Below are 25165 nucleotides of genomic sequence, written 5' to 3'. Positions count from 1 at the left end.
GGTGATTGCACCTACTTTCAATTCTAATTTATGACACAGCATTCCCAAAGGAATAATACTATTAAGAAATTTGATGAGAAAATTTTTCTTTTCGGCATGATCCATTGAATTTTGTATTATTGTCAATTATACTGTTGTATCTGAGTCTTAATGCAATATCTATTCCCCAGCCTTTTTTCACCATGTGGAAAAAGAATAGGATATGTCATTGCATCTAATGTATGAAACAGGATATTGATTTGTTTCATTTTAGTGGCATTCATATTATTGGGATCTAGTTTACAATGAATGAGGAAATCCCTTTCTAAAGGAGGTCCTCCATCTTCATTTCTGAATATGATGGCAACTTCAGTTACAGAGGGAGAATTATATCTACCCGGATCACTACTATGATCATATTTAATCGCCATTGTTACTTCTGTGTGATTCTGCTGCTTTTTTTCAGCTTTAGAATGTCAACAAAAACAACCAAATTCACCATCAACAATGGCAGATCAAAACACACTCATGTGATTGGCATCAGTGAGAGCTTTAATGTATTGCTTACACATGAGTCAACCTAGCCTTTTATAGATATAGAATAAACTTGATTAATTAGACCTGCTTTCTGATATAGCTAAACTTTCTCCAGCCCATTGAAGCACCCCAACTTCTCTTTCAGATAATTGTCAGGGACACAGCAGTAACTATCAACACGAAGCACATTATTATTGTGCTTCACACAGGGAGAACAAAGGGTAAAATATTTACCTGCTGCAGTGTTTGACTATATTCTGCACAGTGAGAAAACCTGAAGTCTTTTCAAGGTCCAACATTTCTTACTTCTTTTCAGTCGAGTCAAGTTTCTAAATCTGTTTTTTGGCTAATGAAAAGAAAATAGGATTCCATCAAGTCTTTTTTCTACCTACTTCTGGACTTCTGTGAGGATCAAATGAGATGAGACAAGGGAAAACACTTCACAGATATTTGGTTAAAGTGTAAAATGTTTCCACCTGAGGCTAGTCATCACTAGGAAGAGGAAGCCAGATGTTGCTACTTGATGTCATTACCCAGACGGTGGGACACTTGGCAGATAGCCTTTTATATAGATAGATCCCTTAAATTTTGAGTCAAAAGAAAATTAAAGAAGATAAACAATAAGAGTTTCAGGTTTGAAGGGCTGGGGTAATATTAAAAGCGTATCATATAGTCAACGAATGTTCCAAACCAAAGATGTCTTTTGAAGGTAGTAGGTTTTATGCATAACCAGTTGGAATGTCATATAAATTGTTCTTTTGGTAACTAAATTATACTTCAATCTTTTCAAATGGAATCTTTCAAATTTTTGTGACCCTATTTTCAAAACACAAGTAATATGGGATAATAAAAGCAGCAACAATAATAGGTGCCACATGTTGAGCAAATAAGCACTGGCTATATATGTTTCTAACTTAATTCCACAAGCAGCACTATGAAGAGACATTATTGACATTTTATTTTATTTTATTTTTAAATATATTTTATTGATTTTGTACAGGGAGGAAGAGAGAGGGATAGAGAGTTAGAAACATCGATGAGAGAGAGTCATCGATCAGCTGCCTCTTGCACACCCCCTACTGGGGATGTGCCCGCAACCAAGGTACATGCCCTTGACCGGAATCGAACCCGGGACCTTTCAGTCCCCAAGCCGACGCTCTATCCATTGAGCCAAACCAGTTTCGGCCATTATTGACATTTTAAAGATGGGAAAACTGGGACTAAGATCAAGGCAATTGGCTTGGTCTGTCTCTCCCCATCAAGCAGTTTCCATTTTTTAAAAATCATGTTTACTCCCATTTAATTACTAGTACATGTTTCTAGTAAATATCCCTCCACAGCTGAGGAAAGACATTAAAAAGGGCTTATTGAATTCAGGGTCCTTCCCCTTTCTCCCTCTCTCTCCACCCTCTGTTAGAATAGAAAACCAACAGAACTGGGAACAAAAAGAGTTGAGAAACAACAAAACAAAACCCAAAATGCTTGGGAACAAGAGTCTGAGGAAGGAATACTAAACACCAACCATTGGTCCTGTAATAGTTGCACTGATGTGTCCAGACACAGTGGCGTTCCCTTCCAGTTTACTATTGAACTTTTGGAAAGATAGCCAAAAGAAATTATTCATAGAGTCATGCCTCTTTTTAGAATTTTGAAATATAGCATGAAAATCCCTCCCAAAAGAAAATTGGTGATTTTAAGTCTCCTGAGTTACTTCGTGGTTTCCTACCTTCAGTGTCAGTGCCAATACAAGAATCCTCAGGAACTCGCCAGCTCCTTCACAGCCTCCTGCTTTCCCCAGCACCCACCACTTGTGTATTTCTTCATACCGATGGAGCTGATTTTGAATGGGGTTTTGTTTTTTGGGTTTTTTTTTTGTTTTTGTTAGATATTTTTAAATCCTCTGTATAACCTTTTCACATGTGTTATAAACCCAACCGAGAACAGGGGAAACCATTTAACAAGTTTGTAAATTGTATTTCAGATTCTGAAATTCTGTTTTCATTAACCCTGCAAGCTCATAGAAATATGCCTTTAAGTGAAATTTATGTGGCTCTCTGTTCAGACTTTAAGGAATAGCTTCTTTTTACAAATACAAAGATAACTGTCAAAGGAGAATAGATGAGTAGTATGTACAAAACGTAATAACTTACATAAGATGTAGGTGCAAAATTCCCATTTATATATAGAAAAGCCTGAGTGATCATATCACCGAATGACCAGAACCACTGGAACGACCAGTCGCTATGATGTGCACTGACCACCAGAAGGCAGATGCTCAATGCAGGATCTGCCCCCTGGTGGTCATTGCACTCCCACAGCCAGAATGCTGCTTAGCTGACCAACCCATCCCAGCGGCCTACCAGACCTGCGGCAGCCACTCACTCCCTCAGTAGTCCTGCAGATCCAATCTCTGAAGAACAAGCCAGGCACCAAACACCAGAGTCGCCAGCACTATCCCAACAATGCCAATGGCCTCCTGGAAGTTGGCCTCAGGCACCGCAAGGAAGAAAGGATATAAAAACTATTGCCAGCCGAAACTGGTTTGGCTCAATGGATAGAGCGTCGGCTTGGGGACTGAAAGGTTCCAGGTTCGATTCCGGTCAAGGGCATGTACCTTGGTTGCAGGCATATCCCCAGTAGGGGGTGTGCAAGAGGCAGCTGATCGATGACTCTCTCTCATTGATGTTTCTAACTATCTATCTTTCTCCCTTCCTCTCTGTACAAAATCAATAAAATACATTTAATAAAATAAATAAATAAATAAATAAATAAACTACTGCCAGGAGGCTCCCAACAATGGGTGCAAACATCAGTGGGATAGATTTAGATCCCAGGCTGGCAAGGGCATCCCACCACCCACTCGGAAGGCCAATCACATCCCGGCCTCCTCCACACCTCTCAGGACCTCACCTGTGCATGAATTTGTGCACTGGGCCTCTCTCTAGTAATTCTCTAAATCAGAATAATGAATGATAGGAAAGTATAGTTCATTGTTTGGTTAGCTGTCATTTGCTGCTATGGTCTGAGACCCAGCTGAGTTTTTGGCAGCAGCACCATGTAGTCAGTGGCCTTTTCAGGGCTCCTACTCACACTCCACTCTACAGCGCTCTCCAATGGCAGGCTGACTTGCCTCACAAAATCATAGGTACCAGTTTCCAAAGCTACCGTAAGAGTGTCATTGATCTTCACAGTTGCCAGGCCTTCCCTGCTCTGCTAAAGGGAGAGCAGAAATGGTCCATGAGCAACTCCCCAAATGCTTTGGGGCCTTTGTCATCTGCTGACCATCCCAATCTGGAAATTGAAAATGTATAAGATGTATGCATAATATGTCCATAATGTATAATGTCAACATGTAATGTATAAGATCAGATCTGCAATATGAGTTGTTTATTTTTATTATGCTATTAGCATCTAGAACATTTAATTCAGCCAGAAAATAAAGATGAGTATCTGTTGGCTTTTTTGCTCTACAGAATATGAAGTTATATCCAGAGAAAATGGGTCATTCAGTGGGAAGAACAAGTCCATTCAAATTACAAATCAAACCTTCTCCACAGTAGAAAATCTAAAGCCAAACACAAGGTAAGCCACCTGTGCTATTACAGGTGAATTCTGAGAGTGCAAAAGTCATCATCCCTCTGTGTCCTCAGGGAGGGTCTAATTTGCATTTCATTCTTTGGCTTTCACAGCAATTGATACCTCTAACGTCATATTTTGCAAATATGCGAATTACTGGTGGGGATACAAGAGCTAACAAGATGGTCTTGTAAGCTAACATATAGCTGGGAACATTGAAAAATAGAAGTGCAGTAGTACCAGATGTTGATATTAAATGCCCAAATTTAGAGAAGAAAGTCTGTGGACAAGTGATACTTGGAGCATGCATGAGGTGAACTACATTTGAAGTAAGAAGAACTTAGCTGGCATGCTGGAAAGGGGAGGGCAAGGAAACAAAAGTCGTGAGGTAGATGCAAGGGGAAGTGTGTGATAGTTAATGCTTAAAGGAACTAGAGATGAGTCCCAGATATAGCAATCCTTTGCTTTCGGGTTGTTGTTTTTTTCTAATAGATGAGAAAAGATTTTTGAAAAAAGAAATAAATAATATTAGCATCGTTGTATAATAAACAACTTTTCTTGATATCCTTCATTACACATTACCACCAGGTTGTTTATATTGCTATGTAGTTTTGTGATTCTTTTATAAATCTAAATTACACAACATTTTGTCAGTTCATTTTATTATTATAAGAAATATAAAGGCCTTAGACATTTCTAGAAATGCAGTAAGGTTATTTGCTTGTTTATTTTTTTCATGTATTTTTATTGATTTCAGAGAGAGGAATGGACAGGGAAAGAGAGACAGAAACATCAATGATGAGAGAGAATCATTGTTCGGCTGCTTCCTGCATGCCCCCTACTGGGAACTGTGTCCAAAACACAGGCATGTGCCCTTACTGGGAATCAAACCCTGACCTCCTGGTTCACAGGTCAACAATCAACCACTGAGCCACGCCAGCTGGACTACAGTAAGGTTTTTTATGTTTTGTTTTACATGGCTGAATCACCAAATTTAGGCATGTCAAACAAATCAAAAATCGAGGAGATTATTAAGTGGATACAGCCAAGCATTTTTCTTAACAAAGCCAATATGCTAAATGGTCCTGGCTGAATTTTACTCTCTGTGGGAAATCAATCTCTCTTCAAACTCCAAAACACTGTTTGGTAAATTGTCTGTGCTTCAAGTTTAAAAAGAAAAGCAACTGGCCATCTTGAGTTGTAGTTCACCAAGGAACATAGAAAAATTTCAGAGGAACATAATCAGGAATTTTTTCAGAGAGAATATTGCATCGCTCAGTGAAGTTTCTCTGTGTTGAAAAAGATCAGCATAGGTAAGGGCTGAAACTCCAGCATTGGAGACTTTGTTAATAAATTTCACCTCCTGTATCTTTCACTGTCATCAATGGATTGGAAGGAATTGGATACGGACTGTGACGATGCAAAAGAGTCCGTTTTGGCTCTGTCAGCAGGAAGCATCTATTTCATTATAGATGGCTGCTGCATATTAAACTCTAGTCCAATTCTGCAAAAATAACACTTTTCCACAAGCATTTTTTTCTTTCCAATTTTCTATTTTGAGCTATAATATGGAAAATTTTGCAACTGCTGATGTTCTTAAAGGGTTTAAGTTAGCCAAAATAAGCATATATTTTAGAAATGATGAACTTGGTTCTGTTTTCTTAACAAGATTAACTGAGACAGAGCCTTTTTCACTATAATATATTTTCAAGAAAAAGTAAAAAAGAAAATTCATTTAAATTGGACTTTATAATAGTGGACTTGGGCTTACAGGTCTTGGAAGGAATATCTCTTCAGTTTCCTGCTTTTTATTCCATTTAATAAAAAAAAATGGGCTGTGTAGTACACAGGAAATACATTGAAAAGCATCCAATTTCTAAATGTTCATTGTGTTCCTTTTCTGAATCGGGTTCTCCTCAGAACTCATAGTGCACCATTAGCTATAATCAGAAGTAGTATAGTTATTCCAGTGACAGTTTCTCTTTTTTTATAATTCTTTTTAATCCTCATCTGAAGATTTTTTTTAAGAGAAAGTGGAAGGGAGGGAGGGGGGAGAGAGAGAAACATCGATGTAAGAGAGACATATCCATTGATTGCCTCCCAGACAAGCCTGCAGGAGATCAAGTCTGCAACCCAGGTATGTGCCCTTGACTAGGAATTGAAGCCATGACCCTTTGGTACATGGGCTGATGCTCTAGCCACTTAGCAACACCTGTCAGGGCTCTACTGACATTTTCCATATGATTTGTTTGTTAAGGATTTGTGTTTTCATTTATTAAGTACCAACCATATCTCAGCGGTGTGCTTAGTATTGTGACTACAAATCAATCAACATGGTGCCTGCTCTTGAGAAGCTGGAGGTTGGGGTAGGGCAGAGGGTAGGCAGTTAATAACAGATTATACTACACAGAGTGGTGAGAGCTCTGGTAGAAGTATGCCCAGCGTGCTATGGGAACCTGGAGTGGGTGGCACTTCACAAAGTCTAGGGCAGTGGTCGGCAAACTCATTAGTCAACAGAGCCAAATATCAACAGTACAACGATTGAAATTTCTTTTGAGAGCCAAATTTTTTAAACTTAAACTTCTTCTAATGCCACTTCTTCAAAATAGACTCACCCAGGCCATGGTATTTTGTGGAAGAGCCACACTCAAGGGCCCAATGGGCCGCATGTGGCTCACGAGCTGCGGTTTGCCAACCACTGGACAAGGGAACTTAGGAAAATCTTCCTGAAGAAGGTGGCACCTGGCTGATCCTTAAGGATCAGTAGGAAGGCCTAGCGAGGTGACTGTCTCAGGGGAAATGAATGTCAGAGAGAACAGCATTGTCAGTGCAAAAGCAAGCGTGGCATGGTTGTGGGCAGTGAGCAATACGCCATTTGACCAGTGTGAGAGGTGAAAAGTGGACCGAAGCAGTGGCAGCAGAGAGAGGTGGCAGCTAGGTTGTGGAGAGCCTTCCATGCCAGATCAGGAAAATGGGTCAAAAGATGGGGAGAACTTGAAGGAGGATAACTGGGGAGGGACTTGTTCTTTCATTTACATTTTGACTTTCACTTAGTTGGAAAAATCATTTTTATACTTGAGCTACTTATGAGTGATAGTTGGTAAAATAAATCTACCAGAAAAGAACATTCTGTTAATGTCACGTAAGAACACCATTTTGGCATCTTGCTCAAGAAAAGTACCTTTGGGCGAGTTGCATTTTATTCTGGAATCCCAGCACCAATCTGGGATTCACATCTAGCATCTGGTCTAACTGTTGTAGGGTTCGTGCTCATTGTTTCTGTACTTTGCCTCAGACTGAAATACAACCGTGTCCACTTTATCCCGCCCTCGTGATATGTGTCTTCCTTACGTCTCTTGTCCTTCATCAGTGGGCCTTCTAAGGAAGTCCCCTTAGAGCCTATTCTCATCCATAGACAAAGCCCTAAGGGAGCCCTTTCTGCATGTGTCTTTGGGGGAAAACAATACTACATTTAGTTTAGGAAGCCCTGCTGACTTTTACTACAAGGCATAAATTTGAAGCCATTCAAGTGTGTCTATATGTGGCTTACTCCATGTTATTTTTAGAGATTGGTAAGATTGAATGAAGTCTATTAGGATATAAAGACCGTTGATGTTCATATATATGATTTCACCAGGATTATGTTGATGGTCCTTAATGGGCCGGATTTAAAAGCGATATATCAGTAATTTGAAGTAAAGAATGTTTTCCCATTGGGGGCAAATATAATGCCTGTGGGTATAGAGGTGCTCTAAGGAAAATGGTTTTGCCTACAATACATGAAACTATGTGGTGTTCAATAGATCCCAGTACCCAAAGAGCCTGTGAATGCATCCCAGGCTCTCTTAACAAGGGCTTGCAAGAGATTGGTCTAATTTAATGAGCAAAGGTTTTGAGCTGAAATATTGAAAACTATTTGTTTGAAATCCATATTAGTTGAAGTAACTTAATAAGTTTAGGAAGAATAAGCTGAAGTCAAATTATTTCATTGAATTTAAGGTTTCAGAAGCCTAAAAGTACCTAGAGAAACAAAACTAACACCCATGAAGCAAGCATCATAAAACAGGATAAAAGTACATGCCAGGGTAGGACTTACACCCAATTCTGCAATTTATCAGGAGAAAAAAGCCTCATAGAGCACTTGAGACTATAACTTGGCAGTAGCAGATAGGAAGGAATGGGACAGGCTGGCAAGAAAAGAAGGAGCAACAATAGCATTCAAGTCAAATCCATATGCATGATTTAGGTGAAATACAAGACAGGAAAGCTGGAGCCAGATAATAAAATTATGAGTTCCCAAATTTAGGTACATTGGCTTTTTGGTGCAAGCTTTTTCTCAGACTGTATCACATTGTAGTTTCATTCCATTGTATCTACTGCCCAACCATGGCCCAACATTAATGCTAATAAAAGATATGTAAAATAAAAGAGGGAGTATGTACAGGATGCAGCCAGCAGGTGTGGGTTTTATTAGCTTTGGTCACATTTCAATGCTTGGGAAAATTTTATAATCCAAATATATGGTAAAATTGAATTCCCAAAATAGGCAAACTCTGAAGTATAGCTGTTCCAAAATTCCCTATGTGAAAAGCTGAAGAAGATAACTTCTAAAAGAATTCCAATCTTGGGAGGCATGTGTAAATAATTTATTTTAATAGCATTTTCCATCATTGGTCTAAAACAAAACAAAACAAAAAATCTGAGCTCTAAAATAGGTGATAAGCCGAAACCGGTTTGGCTCAGCAGATGGAGCATCGGCTTCTGGACTGAAGAGTCCCGGGTTTGATTCCAGTCAAAGGCACATACCTTGGTTGCGGGCACATCCCCGGTGGGGGGTGTGCAAGAGGCAGCTGATCGATGATTCTCTCTCATCGATGTTTCTAACTCTCTATCCCTCTCTCTCTTCTTCTCTGTGAAAGATCAATAAAATATTTTTTAAATAAATAAATAATAAAATAAAATAGGTGATAATTACTGGCTAATCTTTATGCACAGAGGAGGGTGGAGTAGAGAGCGAAGTTAGAACATTTAACACATTAGAACAAGGCAGAGAAAATGGATGTGCAGAGCCTGAAAAATAGCCCACAGGGTGGGACCATCCAGCAATTCCTTGCTGCTGGGAGGGTTCAGCTCCATACGTGCAGGAGGTGTTTCTGTTTATAGAAAGTGGACAGGCCCGGAGACAGGGAAGCATCGATCAGACTGTGGGACCTCAGAGGGAAGGTAGGGGAGGGTGGGGATAAAAGGGAGAGATCATACAAAGGACTTGTGTGCATGCATACAAACCTAACCAGTGGTCACGGACAACAGGGGGGTGGGAACATACGTGGGATGGGGTTTGGGATGGGAATGGGGGGGATGAGGGCAAATATGTGATATCTTAATCAAGAAAGTGATTTTTTTTTTAAATAAGAAAGTGGAGCCACCCAGCTATTCTGGGGCAGTGGAGGCAGCCCCAGTCTTGTCAATGACCTAGCCAGCCCCTACTCTAAAGATTTATTTCCCCCTTCTTTTTCCCCATGAAACCTCAATGTGTGCCTCTTATTGAACCTCAAAGTGTGGCTCGTATTGAACAAAAAGAAAAATATTAAGAAGAACCTCTCCTTTCTGGAGCTAACCACTTTGTTTACAAGGACCACTATGGTTACTTGTAGTTCTGTGAACAGAACTAATAAATATATGACTTAAGTTTCCCAAAGTGTAGTACGCGTACCCCCAGGGGTATGGGAAGAGTTTGGTGGGGGTACGCGTTGCACCGGAGTTTGGTGGGGAGATGCACTGAACCGCGCTTAGCTGCGCCTAATTCTACATTCTCATGAGTACGAGGGGTACTCAGCATTACGAAAATTATAGAAGGGATACAAATATGTCAAAAGTTTGGGAAACACTGATTGATCTTGAGTCTCTCCCAATGACATAATCTTATAATTTCTGAAGCCAGGCACAGAATCAGTGAGAAAACTGGAACTGAAAATAAAACCAAAAACTTGGTCAGTTTTACATCAAGTAGAATTGTCCTGGTAATCCATTTTTCTTTGAGTCTGTGTCTGTGGAATGCAATTTGTTTTCAGAGAAATTGTTTTCATACTCATATTGATCTCCATTGGTGGGCCAGGTTCTTCCTGATGAACTGGTTGGGAAGCATAGATGGGCACACACAATTGCTGTGCTAACAAAAAAGGCCCTTCAACCTCCCCCTTCTCTTCAACTGAGCCCCGGCTCCCCTCACCGACCAAAAGACTGAAGAATCCACTGTGTGTGCCAGACTCACATGTGGCCCGGCAATTTCCTATGGAAAATGCACCCTGTCTGGTAATTAAATAAATCAAGTCCACTGACCTGCTCAAGTGCTTCTGCTGCCCTCTGAGGCTTGGCGGGGGTGGGGGGGGGGGGTCGTAGGAGAACAGTTCTTCTTCTCTCAGGCTGAAACCAACTAGTTTCCTGCAGCTGACAGCAAAGGTGGTTTGGGACTATTTTTTATGTTGTTTGATTTATTAAAATGTTGGCACTAAAAGTAAATGGGAACAGAGGTGGCAACTTATAAACTGTAAATCTGGCTGAACAAAGCAGGCATATGGAAGAGCCATTATGTCCTTTGCGGTGTTTTGTGAAACTCTGGTCTCTGCAGACTCTGTGTTGAACTTTCGGCATCTCTCCTCCTGGGCTGGGTAGAGGGGAGTAAAATAAGCGGCCAGAGCCTTAGCCACTTCATTTCATTTCGCACTGCTTCCTCATTAGAGAAGGAAGAACTATAGGGGACTGGTCACTTTTGCAACTTTTCTTCGAGCAAAAGGACAGCTAAAAGCATAGAATCCCTCTTTTCACATCACCGTGTCCATATTAGTTTTCACTTGTAATTTTTTAGTAGTTAGTAGAGGGGTGTCAGAAACTCACAGCAACACTATAATTAGAGTGCAGCCGGGTCTTACATTCATGTCCCCCACAGAAATGGGAGACAGGAGGAACGTCCCTGAGGGCACACCAGGCAGCTAGTTGGTACCTGATGCCACTGGAACCCAGCTCCTCTCCACTCTGCCCCTCATTGGGACTTACTTTGCCCTCACAGCTCTGTCCTTCTGCTCCTCGTCTGCGTTCCCAGGCTGCATCCCTGCATACGGTAGGAATCCAAAAATGCTTACTGTAAGCCTGCGGTGTCCTTGGAGAACTCATTGGCTGGGTTTCTCTTTCCCTGTCTGAGCGCCCCTTACTCTTTTTCCTCTTATTCCACTTTTTTCTCTCCCTGACTGATGCCTCACCTGAATGGGGCTCAGGTACTTCCGGACTACACTAAGGATAAAATTAGCTAACCAAACAAACAGCTAGGAGTAGCCTTTCTATATAAAAAGCAGGTTGCTTGAGGATTCATGAGGCTTTTGTTAGAGTGAAAACCAGCTTTTTAAATCAATGGAAGTATGTATACAGAAGGTTCGTCCTCTCATGAAAAGCACAGCTCGGCTCTCTGTAAAGGGAAATGGTCATAGAGAGGAACAAAGACGGGAGGCAGGAGATGGCGGGAGTGTCTGCCGCAGCCAGACCTGAGGAGTGTTCTCAGGCTGGATTCTCTAGGCTGGAGCGTCCCTCTCTCTGACGGTTTTCCCACTATTTGAAACCCTGTTTTTTACTTTTCTAAAAATTGATATTTAATGCTTATGCTGGTTTTCAGTTATCCTCAAACTCTCCCCTCTTCGTTATTATCCCACTCCTCTGGGATAAAAATTGGAGCTTAATACCAGAGAATATGTAGACTCACTACGTACCAGACACGTTGGAATCTATTATCTCATTTAATCCTCACAAAAAATCTCACACTTTTCTATCCTGTAGAGGCGATAGTTGGTCACAAGTAACATGATTAGCCTCGTTTTTCTACAGGAGGAAATTGGGGCTCCTAGAGGTTAAATCGCTTACCTGGCAGTCCCACAGCAGTGCAGCCGTGGGCACAGTCTCCCCGGCTTGACCCTCACCGTAGTGCCAGCTGCTCCCACAGGGAGACTTGGGAAGGGGATTTTTGTTTGGATCCATACCTACCCAGGGGCCCAGGCAGGGCATCTGCTGGGAGAGGGAGGGGGGGTGCTTGCTCTCAAAGAGGCCCAAAGGTTTGACTACAGTTGTCATCTGGACTGCACGCCGTTCAGATATTCGTTTTGATTAAAAAGGTCTTATCAATGGCTTTCAAAATTTAATTTTCATTTTTATCAGAAATCCATATATATGGTTTTAAAACTCAAATGTTACAAAGCAGTTCATTACTAGACTTAAATTGTTTCCCAGGAGCAAATCTTTTTTTTTTTTAATATATTTTATTGATTTTTTTTGCCCCCCTCCCTCCCTCTCAAACATACCCTCCCTCCCCAGAGTTTTATGTCCATTGGTTGTACTTATATACATGTACACAAGTCCTTCGGTTGATCTATTATCTCCCCCAGATCTTCCTCCCCTCCCCACTGTAATTTGACAGTCTGCCTGTTGCTTTACTGTCTCTATATCTGTCTCTTGGTTCATCAGTTTATAATGTTCTTTATCATCCACAAATGAGTGAGGTCATGTGGTGTTTCTCTTTCATTGACTGGCTTATTTCACTCAGCATGATGTTCTCCAATTCCATCCAGGTTGCTGCAAATGATGAGAATTCCTTCTTTTTTATGGCAGCATAGTATTCCATTGTGTAGATGTACCATAGTTTTTGGATCCAATCATCTGCTGACGGGCACCTAGGCTGTTCCCAAATTCTGGCTATTGTAGATTGTGCTGCTATGAACATAGGGGTGCATATATCCTTTCTGATTGGTGTATCTGGTTTCTTAGGATATATTCCTAGAAGTGGGATTACTGAGTCAAATGGGAGTTCCATTTTCAGTTTTTTGAGGAAACTCCACGCTGTTCTCCACAGTGGTTGCACCAGTCTGCATTCCCACCAGCAGTGCACGAGGGTTCCTTTTTCTCCGCAACCTCGCCAACACTTGTCGTTTGTTGATTTGTTGATGTTGGCCATTCTGACAGGTTTGAGATGGTACCGCATTGTTGTTTTGATTCCCAGGAGCAAATCTTTTTAATTATTTTTTCAGCTATATTGAGGTATAATTGACAAATACATTTGTAAAGATAAAGTATTCAATGTGATGATTTTATATATATAGTGAAAGGATTCCCACACACACACACACACACACACAGACACACACATCAAGTTCCCCCCACACACACACACACACAGACACACACATCAAGTTAATTAGCACATCTAGCACCAAGTATATGTAACTAGGCAGGGAGGAGGGTAGTTGCATTTAAATTTTGCTCTCTTAGCATATTTCACTTATACAATAAAAGGTTTGCAACTATAGTCACCAAATTATATATTACATCCTTAGGCCTTATTCATTGCATAACTGAAAGTTTATAACCTTTTACAAGTTCTATTTCCCCTACCCCCAGCCCCTGGCAACCACTTTTCTACTCCGTTTCTGTGAGTATGACTTTTTTTTTTTTCTTTTTTAAGATTCCACATATAAGTGATACTATGCAGTATTTGTCTTTCTCTGTTTGCCTTATCTCACTTAGCTTAATGCCCTCCAGGTCCAACCCATTATTGCAAATGTAGTATTTCCTTCTTTTGTGTGGGGGGGGTTTTATTGTTATTTTTGTTAATCATCACCAAGAAGGAGGGAGGGAGGGAAAGGGATGGAAGGAGAGAGGGAGGAAGAAGAGGAGGAGGAGGGGGAGGAGAGAGAGAGAGAGAGAGAGAGAGAGAGAGAGAGAGAGAGAGAGAGAGAGAGAAACATCAATGTGAGAGAGACACATCAATTGGGTACCTCCTGCATGTGCCCTGAATGGGTCTGGGAGCAAACCTGCAACTCCGGTACATGCCCTTGACCAAGGGTGGCGGTGGGGAGTGGGGCCAGCTGTGGGCAGCTGGGGAAGATGGCCCTGATCACAGGACAGGCCTAGGCACCATACCCGCGCATGAATTTCATTCGCCAGGCCTCTAGTTTAATAATAATGTCTAAGTGTGGATCTGTTTGGATTACCTATATTTAGAGATTTGGACTTCCTGGATCTGGATGTCTCTTTCTTACCCCACGTTAGGGACGTTTTCAGCTATTATTTGTTTAAATACGCTTTTTGCCCCTTTCTCTCATCTCCTTCTGGAACCCCTATAATGCATATCATGATCTGCTTATGTCTCCTATGTCCCTTAAGCTGCCTTCTCTCTTTTTCTTTCTTTTTTACTTTTTATTCCTTTGATTAGGTAAATTCCATTGCCCTGTGAGGTTTGCTGATCTTTTCTTCTACTTCATTTAGTCTGCTGTTAAACTCTAATGATTTTTTTCCAGTTCAGTTATTGTATTCTTCAGCTATATGTTTTCTGTTTTGTGCTTTTTACTATTTTCTTTGTTGACATTCTCACTTTGTTTGTACATTGTTTCCTGGCCTTGGTGAACATACTTACAATTGTTATTTTGAACATTCTATCAGGTTAATAACTTATGTTCATTTCATTAAGATCTGCTTCTGGACATTTTTCTTAGTGTTGTTGTTGTTGTTTTTGTTTGGACCATATTCCTGTTTCTTCGTTTTCTTTGATTCTTTCTGTTGATCTCCAAACATGAGATAAAACAGCCACCGCTCCAGTCATGGTAGACTATTCCTATTATAAAAGTGAACCACTCTGATCAGTTCATCCAAGCTTCTAGCTGTCTCTCAAGCCTCTGAGAGTGCCCTCGCCACCTTCCTTGTTCTTAGTGGCTTCAGGAGTTGAGGGTCTGCCAAAACCTGTCAGTGTCTCAAAAGTGAGAATGGCAGTCAGCACTTGGATGCAGGCTGATTAGAAACTGGACCCTCGGGTGGCAGCGGAGCATTATGTAGTAAGCCCCTTCTAGGGAAACACTGGAGATGGGTGTTTTTGCCTGCTTCCTCTCTGCTGGGCCCAGATCCAGCTGTGGGGAGGAGGGGATACTCCTGCACCTGGTAAGAACTACTTCATCTGATACAGTACTGTGGGGCTGAGGAAGACAAGCCCCCTTGGCTCTCAGAGCCAGGTAATCTGGGGGCCCATTTCTTGGGCGGCAGCCACTAAAGCTGGAATGCCACCCATTTGTAAAAATTCTTTCCAGGGAGACACTAGTAACTTGGTTTTGTTGTTGGAGTGGGCTAAGGAGAGAGGGCAGGAAAGGTGTTTGCTGTTTCTGTCCCTGGAGAGGATTGCAGCCAGTCACTAGATGAGCGCTGAAGTTAGAAACCTCATCCTCAGGTAGCCTTCAAAGTATATGGGGGTTTTTGCCTGTTTCCTTGGCTCTAAACCCTGGAGGGGGTGGAAAGGGAGTGCTCAATACATTTGTGAATAACTGGGTTTTGTTTTGCTATATTCTTAAAGGTCTCATAGACACAATCCCCATTGGCTTTTAGAGATGGGTATTTAGAGAGTCTTAGAAGTTGGGGAAAGTATCACAAATGTTGGCAAAATCCAGATGCTAGATTTGGGGTCCAACCTCTTTGCTCCTCAGGGAAAAGCTGGTAGTTGTGGATCTGCTCCTGATTGTATGGCCCTGTAGCAGGGGGTTCTGTCAAGTAACTCAGCCTTTCCTAGGCACATTGATGTGGGTTGGTGTTCTGTCATTTGCCTAATGTGTAGGAGCTGTTCAGCTAGCTTCTGGATCACTTTCAATAGGAATTGCTGTGTGTGGAGCTATACATTCGACATGTCTGTAGGAGGAGGGGAGCTCAGAAACCTCTTATGTCACCATCTTAGTCACCTCTGCAATTCTCAATTATTTTAGCTATTTCTTTTGTCAATTAAATCCATATTTCTAGACTGACCATTTCTCAGAATGATCAAATGCTCAAGTCATCTACACTGAGTGGCCAGATTATTATGATCTCTGAACACATAATAATCTGGCCATTCAGTGTATATCTTATATAATAAAAAGCTAATATTCAAATTATCCCCTTGACCAGGAGTTCAACCAGCAGGTAGGCCGACCAACCGCCCATGTCCCCTCTTCCTGGCCAAGCTAGCCGGACCCCACTCATGCACTGGCATATATATGCCAGATTTTTATGTGTTCAGAGATAATCTGCACACACAGTGTATATGTTCTGTGTACTTTTTTTATGGCAACATCTCCTGGAATTTCTCAACATCATCATCTTTTGGCTCTCTCCTACGTTGAATAACCAACTCGTACATCTCCTACCTCCCTTCTTTGTTTACTCCCTGGCATTGTGGCACTTGTTGAGAAATACATCTTGGGGAAAGCTTAAGGAAGATAATATTCTTGAGTCTTCACATATCTGAAAATATCCTTGTTTTACTCTAATACTATCATTTAGCTAGACATGGAGTTTAGGGTACAATGAAGATTTTTGAAGACGTTGTTCCATTATTTTCTAACTTCCAGTGCTATTAGGAAGTCAAATGTTATTCTGATTCTGGGCTCTTTGAATGGGACCTATTTTCTTCTCAGAAACTTAAAATTGTGTCTTTACCCCAATACTCTGAAATTTTGCATCGTTTGTGCTTTGGATAGTTTTTCTTTTCTTTTTTCATTTTTCTGGGTGTACATTGGGCCTTTGTAATCTGCAAACCCATGTCTTTCAGTTCTGAGAAATTACATAATTTCCAGGATAATTTTCTACCCTCCTTTTTCCCTATCTCTGCTAGAACCCAATACTTAGGTATTGTATCCCCTGAAATAATCCTATTTTCTTTCACTTTTCATTTCTGACTTTTTGTTCATGTATTTGTAAAACTTCCTTAACTTGATCTTCAAATCTTCTTCGAAGCATTATTTAAATAACTTTATTGTGCTTTAGAGATTTTCAATATATCATCCCATGCTTATTTCCTATGTATAATCAATATTGACTTACAATGACATAGATCTTGTGATATAATGTGCTTCTTGGGAAAAACTTTGCCAATTCAATATTTTCTCTTTATATAGGGTTTAATCTGCCAAAAATATGTACCTTTTAGTCCCACGCTGTTAATTAAATTTAGTTTAAAATGATTTCTTCAAAACTTGTCAAGTATCACAAAATGTTGGCAAAAAAAACAAAGTTTCTTAGTAGTATTTGTGGTCACACTACAAATAGAGCTGAAGTATAAATAACTGCAAGATAAAAAGACAAGGAGATGGTTCCAGCAATCAGAGTTAGCCAACGCACAGGGCTTTTGGCAGTGGCCTGGAATGTGGGATGCATTGCCCACTTGAACTGACGTCCAAATGCCTGTGGTTTCTTTTTTCCAATATCAGTTCATCATACTGGTTTGTTTTTGTTTTAAGGTCATCAGGCTTCTGAGCAAGAATCTCATCTCTAGAAAATATTCCATGCCAAAACTCCCTATGTCTGTGCAATTTATTTAAATGAGTGACATGTGGTTTTATATTGGCATTCTCTTATTGCAAATGATAATGGCATCTTATATCAGTTGATTAGGTTACAAAATGTTTTGATGTGCAGTCTCTCAGTAAAAACCCTGTAAATTTTTTTAACGTATTATTTTTTATTTTAGAGAGGAAGGGAGAGGGAGAGATAGAAACATCAATGATGAGAGAGAATCATTGATCGGCTGCCTGCTGCATGCCCTCTACTGGAGACCAAGCCCACAACCCGGGCATGTGCAGACAAGAATCAAACCCCGGACTCTTCAGTCCACAGGTCAATGCTCTATCCTAGGGGTGTCGAACTCAATCAGAGAAGGGGCCAAAATCTAAAATCCAGCCTAAATCGCGGGCCGAATGGTTTACTGAACAGTCATAAACTGACAATGTCATAAACTGACAGCGGAGTGCAGTGATGACAGCGCGGTGCGGGCCACATTGCCTGGCCTGGCGGGCTGGATTTGGCCCGCGGGCCTTGTGTTTGACACATGTGCTCTATCCACTAAGCAAAACCGGCTAGGGCAACCCTGTAAATTTTAATCTTTGTTTCACAAAGTTTGTAAAAATAGACAGGACACTGGTGAAGAGCCTTATCATTCTTAACTGAAAAAATCACATAACACTGATCTCTTAGAGTTTGTATGTTTCTTTATATACACAGAATGATTATGTCTGATATATAGTAAGTGTCCCTAAAGGAGCTGCCATTGTCGTAATGCCAGAGTCTGTCTCAGGGATTCTAGCAGTGTGTGTTAATACTGTCATCCTTCTGTTTTTCACTTATTTATAAAATATCTTCCTTTTGTATGTTCTGCATTCTTATTCAATTACAAACTTTTTTTTAAAAAAAAAAGGGGGGGCGGGAATTATCTACCAAAAGCCTTTACAAATTTGAGACTCACCAAGCTATCAGCTGACTCAAATTGGTTTTGCATCCAAAATACTTTGCGGCACCCAAAACTCACAGTTTTAGGCAAATGAAAACTAGTTTTACTATTTGAATTTCTTTAAAGGATGTGCTCTGCGTAAGTATTCTATGAATTACATTTCTCAGTTATTGCACAGCAATTTAATACATACTTCTTAAGGATATAGTCAAACATATAACTCCTAAAGATCTGGGTTTATTTGGGTGTTTGTTTTTATCCTCATGAGAGGATTTATATATTAATTTTAGAGGGAGGCAAGGAGAGGAAGAGAAAGAGAAAGATCCTTCTGTTGCCTCCCATATGCACCCTGACCAGAGATTGAACCTGCAATCTTTTTTGGTGTATGGGCTGATGTTCCAACAGAGCCATCCGGCCAGGCCTGTTTTGATTTTTAACATAAAAGCTAAGAGCCTAGCCCACATGAATCTGGCCTGCAGAGGAGAGAAAAGTCTGCCTTTGTGCCCATGCTCTTCAAGACGTGACACTTCCATCTCCCTATTCTGGAGATGCTGTGGCTTCCTGAAGTCCACAGAAGACCTGAGTTCCAGGAAATACAACCAGGAAGTCCTTGTAAAGAACTTTTTTCATGTGCATTTGTTTCCATAGCTTAGTCTAACAGTTTTCAAATGTCACGTGTGAATTCCTACGTGGACCCCCTCAAAACTTTGATTCAGTAGATAGGATGGAGCAAGAAGTCTGCATTTAAAACAAACTTTCCCCACAGCTGCTGCTATGTGATACCGACACAGGTAGTGCAAACCCCACAAAGAGGAACACGGCCTAAGTCTAAGACTGAGGGTTGGGATAAAAGGAATATAAAGGGATCTCCCTACTTCTCTCCCCCAGGAAGTAGTTGAAACAGCTAGAGAAAACTGAGGGTCCTTGTTGCTGGGATTAGCCTGGGTCCACTACATACCTCTTTCCTATATATCCATTACCAACTTTCCCAGTTATTGCTACTAATTTGGACTTTAAAAATTTAGACAATTATTTTATTAACTTAACGCTGTTCTTATATAAAACATTACGCAAGCTGTTTAGAAAGTGAGATTCAATGTTTTGTTTTTCCTTTCCTCGTGCTTCTAGAACATATGTCCATTCAAAACAGATTCAGGAAGGCTATTAGTGTAACAAGGGAATGTTGTCTCCCCCTGAAGAATATATTACTATTTTGTTTTCATTTCCCTCCTGCACAGCTATGAATTCCAGGTGAAACCAAAAAACCCACTGGGGGAAGGCCCACTCAGCAACACGGTGGCATTCAGTACTGAATCAGGTAATCACATCGACAGCAATTCCCAGCCAGGATGTAAAGGGCCACAAGGTTTTGCAATAAGGAGCTTTTCTGAAGCCCAGCCAAACACTATGTGTAGTTTCTTGAATTTCCAAAAGTCATCTATGGGACAACACCAATTGTGGAAGGTGCCCACCAGGAAAGACCACTTATGTTTTTCCTCATATATTTTGATGTAAGAAAAAAGTTAGGAATATCAGTTTAAAGGAAAAATGTTTAACCTATACTCAAAAATCTAGTGAATTAATGGTCTTCTGTATGCCAGCATCAATTCCTGGAATCAAAATATCAGACATGCTGAGCCATACATCTAGAAAGGGAACTCATTTGATACGTTTGTTTTATGATAAGCAGCTGTAAAATTTCTCTTTGGTGACCTTCTAAGCTCCAATTCCCTAATGAGACACATATATACCCACAGCATCATTTGTATAATTTTACACCAGCTGCAGTTCGTGAAGTGCTGGTGATTTTATCATCAGTAATTTTTATATGAAACTAAAAGAGGAAGCTTTTAAAATGGAAGTGAAAGCTAAAACAGCAATGACGATGTCTAACTACTCAAATCACAAATAAAAGACACAGCTGACTATCTGGCAGATTTCCAATTGAGAACGATTTCCAAAACAACACCCACATACTTTCCAATTCCGTTTTAGAAAGAGTAAACTATTTTGTGGGGAAAATGTCTTTACTGTAAGCACCCACCTTCTTCACTGTACCACTGGAACACTGAGACCTACTTAATAACTTCTGACTCTGTTGCTATTTCTCCTCAGCGGATCCGAGAGTGAGCGAGCCAGTTTCTGGTAAGTACCTGCCTCGATGTGAACATAAGTACATGCTTCTCTAAACTGATTCAACTGACAGACATGGCAGAATGTTAAGTAATGATATCAATCAGATGTGAATGAGTATCCAAAACACTCAGTTTCAACGAGAGTCTATGATGTTTTAGGAACCAGTTGGATGTTTTGAAGCTTGCTTTCATTCATGCACCAAATTTTTTGTATAGTAACTGTCAAGATATAATAACCTCATTTCCACTTTTAATAGCAAGTCACACTAGAGCAGCTGTTTAAATTGTATATGCTGCAACACAAAACAAACCCTGAATTCCCTCAGGATGCTGTCTACATCTAGCACTGCAAAGGCTATTCAACACCTAAAAACACACCTCTACAGCTTTATCACTATTGACAGGAACTTAAGTGGGGCCTTATGTGTTTAAACTCCTATAATATTTTTGGATCCAATATTTAGCATTGGAGAAAGCCAGCTGTCAACAAATTGACAGTGAACTTTGCAAACTGTTTTTATTTGTTGTTTGTTTGTTTTTTAAAGCTTTTAGGACAACTCTTCAGCACCAAAATCAGATACTAAACTCAAATCTTATATTTTCCTGATGCAGGAGGAAGAGATGCCATCTGGACAGAAAGACCCTTTGATTCAGACTCTTACTCAGAATGCAAAGGCAAACAATATGTCAAAAGGACTTGGTATAAAAAGTTTGTAGGGGTGCAGCTATGCAACTCTCTCAGATACAAGATTTATCTGAGCGACTCCCTCGCAGGTAAGCAAGACTACCTGCTGTTTTGAGTCTTATCTTTCCAGGGAATGCTTTGCAACATTCTGTAAAACTTGGCCTTTTCTTTGGACAGAAACTAAGATCTGATGTAGATAACAATTTTTCTTTTTGAGCAAGATGTTATTGAAATAGCCTAGAAAACAAGGACTTGAGACATGCTATTAGAAAGTAAACAATGAAAATGCAATTTGAACAGTGCCATCATGGCAAACTTGCATGTAAAGACACTAGCCACATTTAAGCTCAATTTTGTTCCAGCCAACCAAGGATAAAAACCTTACTGATATTAAAATGGGTGTATCTAACAGTACTCCTGGGAGGAATAAGACAACCAAATTTTTAGTCTGATAATGACAAGATCAAGATTATAACTACTGGTTGGAAAGGCTATGTACGCCCTTGCTCCAGACTCAGCAGCTTATTTTCTCTTCTATACTCCTACAGTAAAAATTTTAAATAAGGCTTAGAAAAACAGACATTTGTTCAATTATTCAACAAGTAGCATCTGCTTTATTCAGACACTGTTCTAGGTGCTAGGGACAAAACAGCAAACAAGACACAAGCAAGCCTTCCTGTAACTTACAAGTTGTAGTGCTTTTGGGGGAAAAAAAAAAAAAAGAATGGAACAAAATAGCTGAATGCAAACTCCTTTAATTATGTGTTAGGAAAAGCCTCTCTGAAACGATAACACTGTGCTAGGAGGAAAACTACGAGAAGGCACCAACCAAGCAAAGATCTATGGGAAAGCAGAGATGGAGGAAGAGAAACTCAAAGGCCTATGGCAGAACACGCATAGCCAGTTCCCTGTGTGGCTGAGGTTTAGTAAGAGGAAGACAAGGCAGGCAGGTGTGAAATCATGTGAGACTTTGTGTTTTCTTCTGAGTACAATAGGAGGTTGCTGGAGAGATTTATGGGAGTAACATCTGAGTAGCATTTTTTTAAAATATATTTTTATTGATTTTTTACAGAGAGGAAGGGAAAGAGATAGAGAGCTAGAAACGTCGATGAGAAACACCAACCAGCTATCTCTTGCACACCCCCTACTGGGAATGTGCCCGCAACCAACGTACATGCCCCTGACCGGAATCGAACCTGGGACCTTTCAGTCCGCAGACCGACCCTCTACCACTGAGCCAAACCGGTTTTGGCCTGAGTAGCATTTTTAAAATATGCAGGATATGAGAGGAAGGGAAAAAGAATGGAGGCAAAAGGAAAAACAGGAATGTCAGCTGGCAGACCATTTCATAGTTCAGTCAAAGGGCGCTGATGGCTTGAACTAGGGTAAGAGTAGGGGAAAGTACAAGATAGGAAAGAATGATTATTTGGAACAATGTGATTATTTCAGAACTAGAGGCCTGGTGCATTCATGCACTGGTGGGGTCCCTCAGCCTGGCCTGCACCCTCTTGCAATCCGGGATCCTTGGGGGATGTCAGACTGCCGGTTTTGGCCCTGTCCCTACAGGTCAGGTGGCTGGGGAGGAGCCCGGGCTGAATGCTGCGCAGCTCCCGTTCATCCCGGCCCCTACTGCTGAAACTTGGTAGCAAGCTGCTGGGGAGAGAGCAGAGGCTCATGCCACCACAGGCAGCTATGCTCACCAGCCATGAGCCCAGCATCTGGCGCTCCCACTGTGGGAGGGCACTAACCACCAGGGGGCAGCCCCTGCATTAAGAATCTGCCCCCTGGTGGTCAGTGCACGTCATAGCTACCAGCCAGTTGTCCAGTTGCTTAGGCTTTTATATACAATATATAGACTAGAGCAGTGTTTCCCAACCTTCTCTCATGATGAGAATCACCTGGTGGAGTTGTTAAAACACAGATTCCTGAATCCCAACTAAGAAGTGCTAAACTAGAATTTTTGGGAACATATAGGTAAAATTGTATACTTAACTAGTGCTCTAACACAGATTTTATATACAGAGCACTAAGTTAGGTATGCAATTTTACCTATATGTTCTCCAAAATTCTAGTTTAGCACTTCTTAGTTGGGATTCAGGAATCTGTGGTTTAACAACTCCACCAGGTGATTCTCATCATGAGAGAAGGTTGGGAAACACTGGACTAGAGGCCCGTTGCACGAAGAGATTCGTGCAACAGGCCTTCCTACCCTTGGCTTCCAGCACGGGTTTTCCTCCGGCACCTTGGGATCCAGGCTTTTGCTCAGGTCAGGCAGACTCTGGAGTCAGTCTGACATCTTCATCTTCACCGTGCCCAGAGTGCCGCTCCTATAGATCCCTTTGCCCCCTGCCCTCCCTCTCATAGCAAGTATCCCGCCCCGCCCAGCCACTCCACATGTGTGGAGCAGCTAGGCAGCCACCATTTTCCCCCCTTCTAATTTGCATATTTTCTCCATATTGGCTGGTGGGTGTAGCAGAGTGATGGTTAATTTGCATGTTTCTCTTTTATTAGTGTAGATAGATGATCTCATATCAAAGTAACATTTTATGATCCTTTTAATTTTTGGTACTTCAGGAAAGTTTTATAACATAGGCGATCAGAGAGGCCATGGAGAAGATCATTGCCAATTTGTGGACTCGTTTTTAGATGGACGCACAGGGCAGCAATTGACTTCTGAGCAGTTACCCACAAAACAAGGTATGTTTTCTGAGCCTCCTCAAAAATTGACCCAAAAGGTTTTATAAATTGACCCAAAAATAATTCAAGCTGAGGAAAGCAATCACTTTAAAAATAATTCTATGCTAGCACTGTTATAATTATCTACCTAGAAAGAAAAAACAAAACAAAAAACTGTTAAAAGGCCTTACTTAGTATGAAGAGTTTAATGGAAGTTTCTCAACTTTCCTCCCAGTCCCTAAGACTATATTCCTTAGGACCAAGGAAAGCTACAGACAAATGCATTCTACTTCAAGGACACCTGAATAAAAGCAGTGTTTCCTAAACTTAAATTATTCATATATTACCTTTATGTTTTTTGTCAATACTGAGCACATAGGCATTTTTTTATTCCCTTAAAAAAATTTTAAAGACAGACTACCACAAATGGAAAAACAGTACTATTTGCCTTCATTATATAAGTTCAGTTAAAATAAAACAATTATGTTAAAAAATGTATAACCATGGTAATGCTGAAGACACATTAGCGCTAAGGTGCTTAATGAAGATTAAAAAGATGAAAATTAATTTACTTGTTGTACAGGCAAGGTAGGAGAGGGTAAATTAAATGTCCATATTACTTGGGAATCACCAAGAAGTTCATTAGATATCTTAAATCATTTGACTAGTCTTTTCAGCAACACATTTTGTTCACTGGCACCATGAAAAGATGCCTTGATAGGATCTGTGAACCCATGAAACAAGTTGAAACTGGTGTCTCATAGGGATTAGATATATACATACTATAAATTTTATATATTTCTACATTTTACATTCACAGAGAAATTTTGAAAGTTTTACTCATTTAGTATAGGGTCATTCAAGATTCCACCTAAATTTAATTCTTAGAAATTTAGCAAGCTTGATACATACTACCTTTGTTTCTTAACACAGTGGTAAATACACATAGCACCATTACTCAGGTCAGTTCTTCATAGACCACCATAGGTCTGTAATGTGCAGAAAGCACACTTTCACATAAGACAGAGTGTAGATGTGCTCAATGACACTCAAAAACACACAACTCCTCTGACTCCTGCTCCTTTCCGGTTTTGTTTCCTATATACTACCAGCAGTCCCATGCTTTGTTAAGGAGTTACAGATGCTCCTGATGTTTAGCCCCAGTTTCTACCTCAGGAAACATTTCATGGCCTCTGCTGCTCTCCATTTCTAAAATACTTCATGAAGAGTAACCTTCAGCCATTCAATCTATGAGCAAAGAAGGCACAAATATATCATTGCAATTATTATAACTAATTTTCC

At 40.6% G+C, this 25165-nt stretch overlaps 1 protein-coding gene across 36 annotated transcripts in view; it reads left to right on the top strand.

Moving 5' to 3' along the window:
* ABI3BP (ABI family member 3 binding protein) overlaps positions 1–25165 on the top strand; it is a 237401-nt gene that overhangs the window by 211021 nt on the left and 1215 nt on the right. For all 36 annotated transcript variants that reach the window (XM_084875404.1, XM_084875411.1, XM_084875410.1 and 33 more), the window contains 5 exons: positions 3990–4098; positions 19606–19685; positions 20483–20512; positions 21115–21276; positions 23762–23884. In XM_084875404.1, coding sequence (XP_084731530.1) covers positions 3990–4098; positions 19606–19685; positions 20483–20512; positions 21115–21276; positions 23762–23884 — 504 coding nt within the window. The remainder of the gene's footprint in view (positions 1–3989; positions 4099–19605; positions 19686–20482; positions 20513–21114; positions 21277–23761; positions 23885–25165) is intronic.

The sequence above is a fragment of the Pipistrellus hanaki genome (genome assembly GCF_964339955.1).
Source record: "Pipistrellus hanaki genome assembly, chromosome: 2".
In the NCBI taxonomy this organism is placed as follows: domain Eukaryota; kingdom Metazoa; phylum Chordata; class Mammalia; order Chiroptera; family Vespertilionidae; genus Pipistrellus; species Pipistrellus hanaki.
This window is presented reverse-complemented; position numbering and strand designations above follow the sequence as displayed.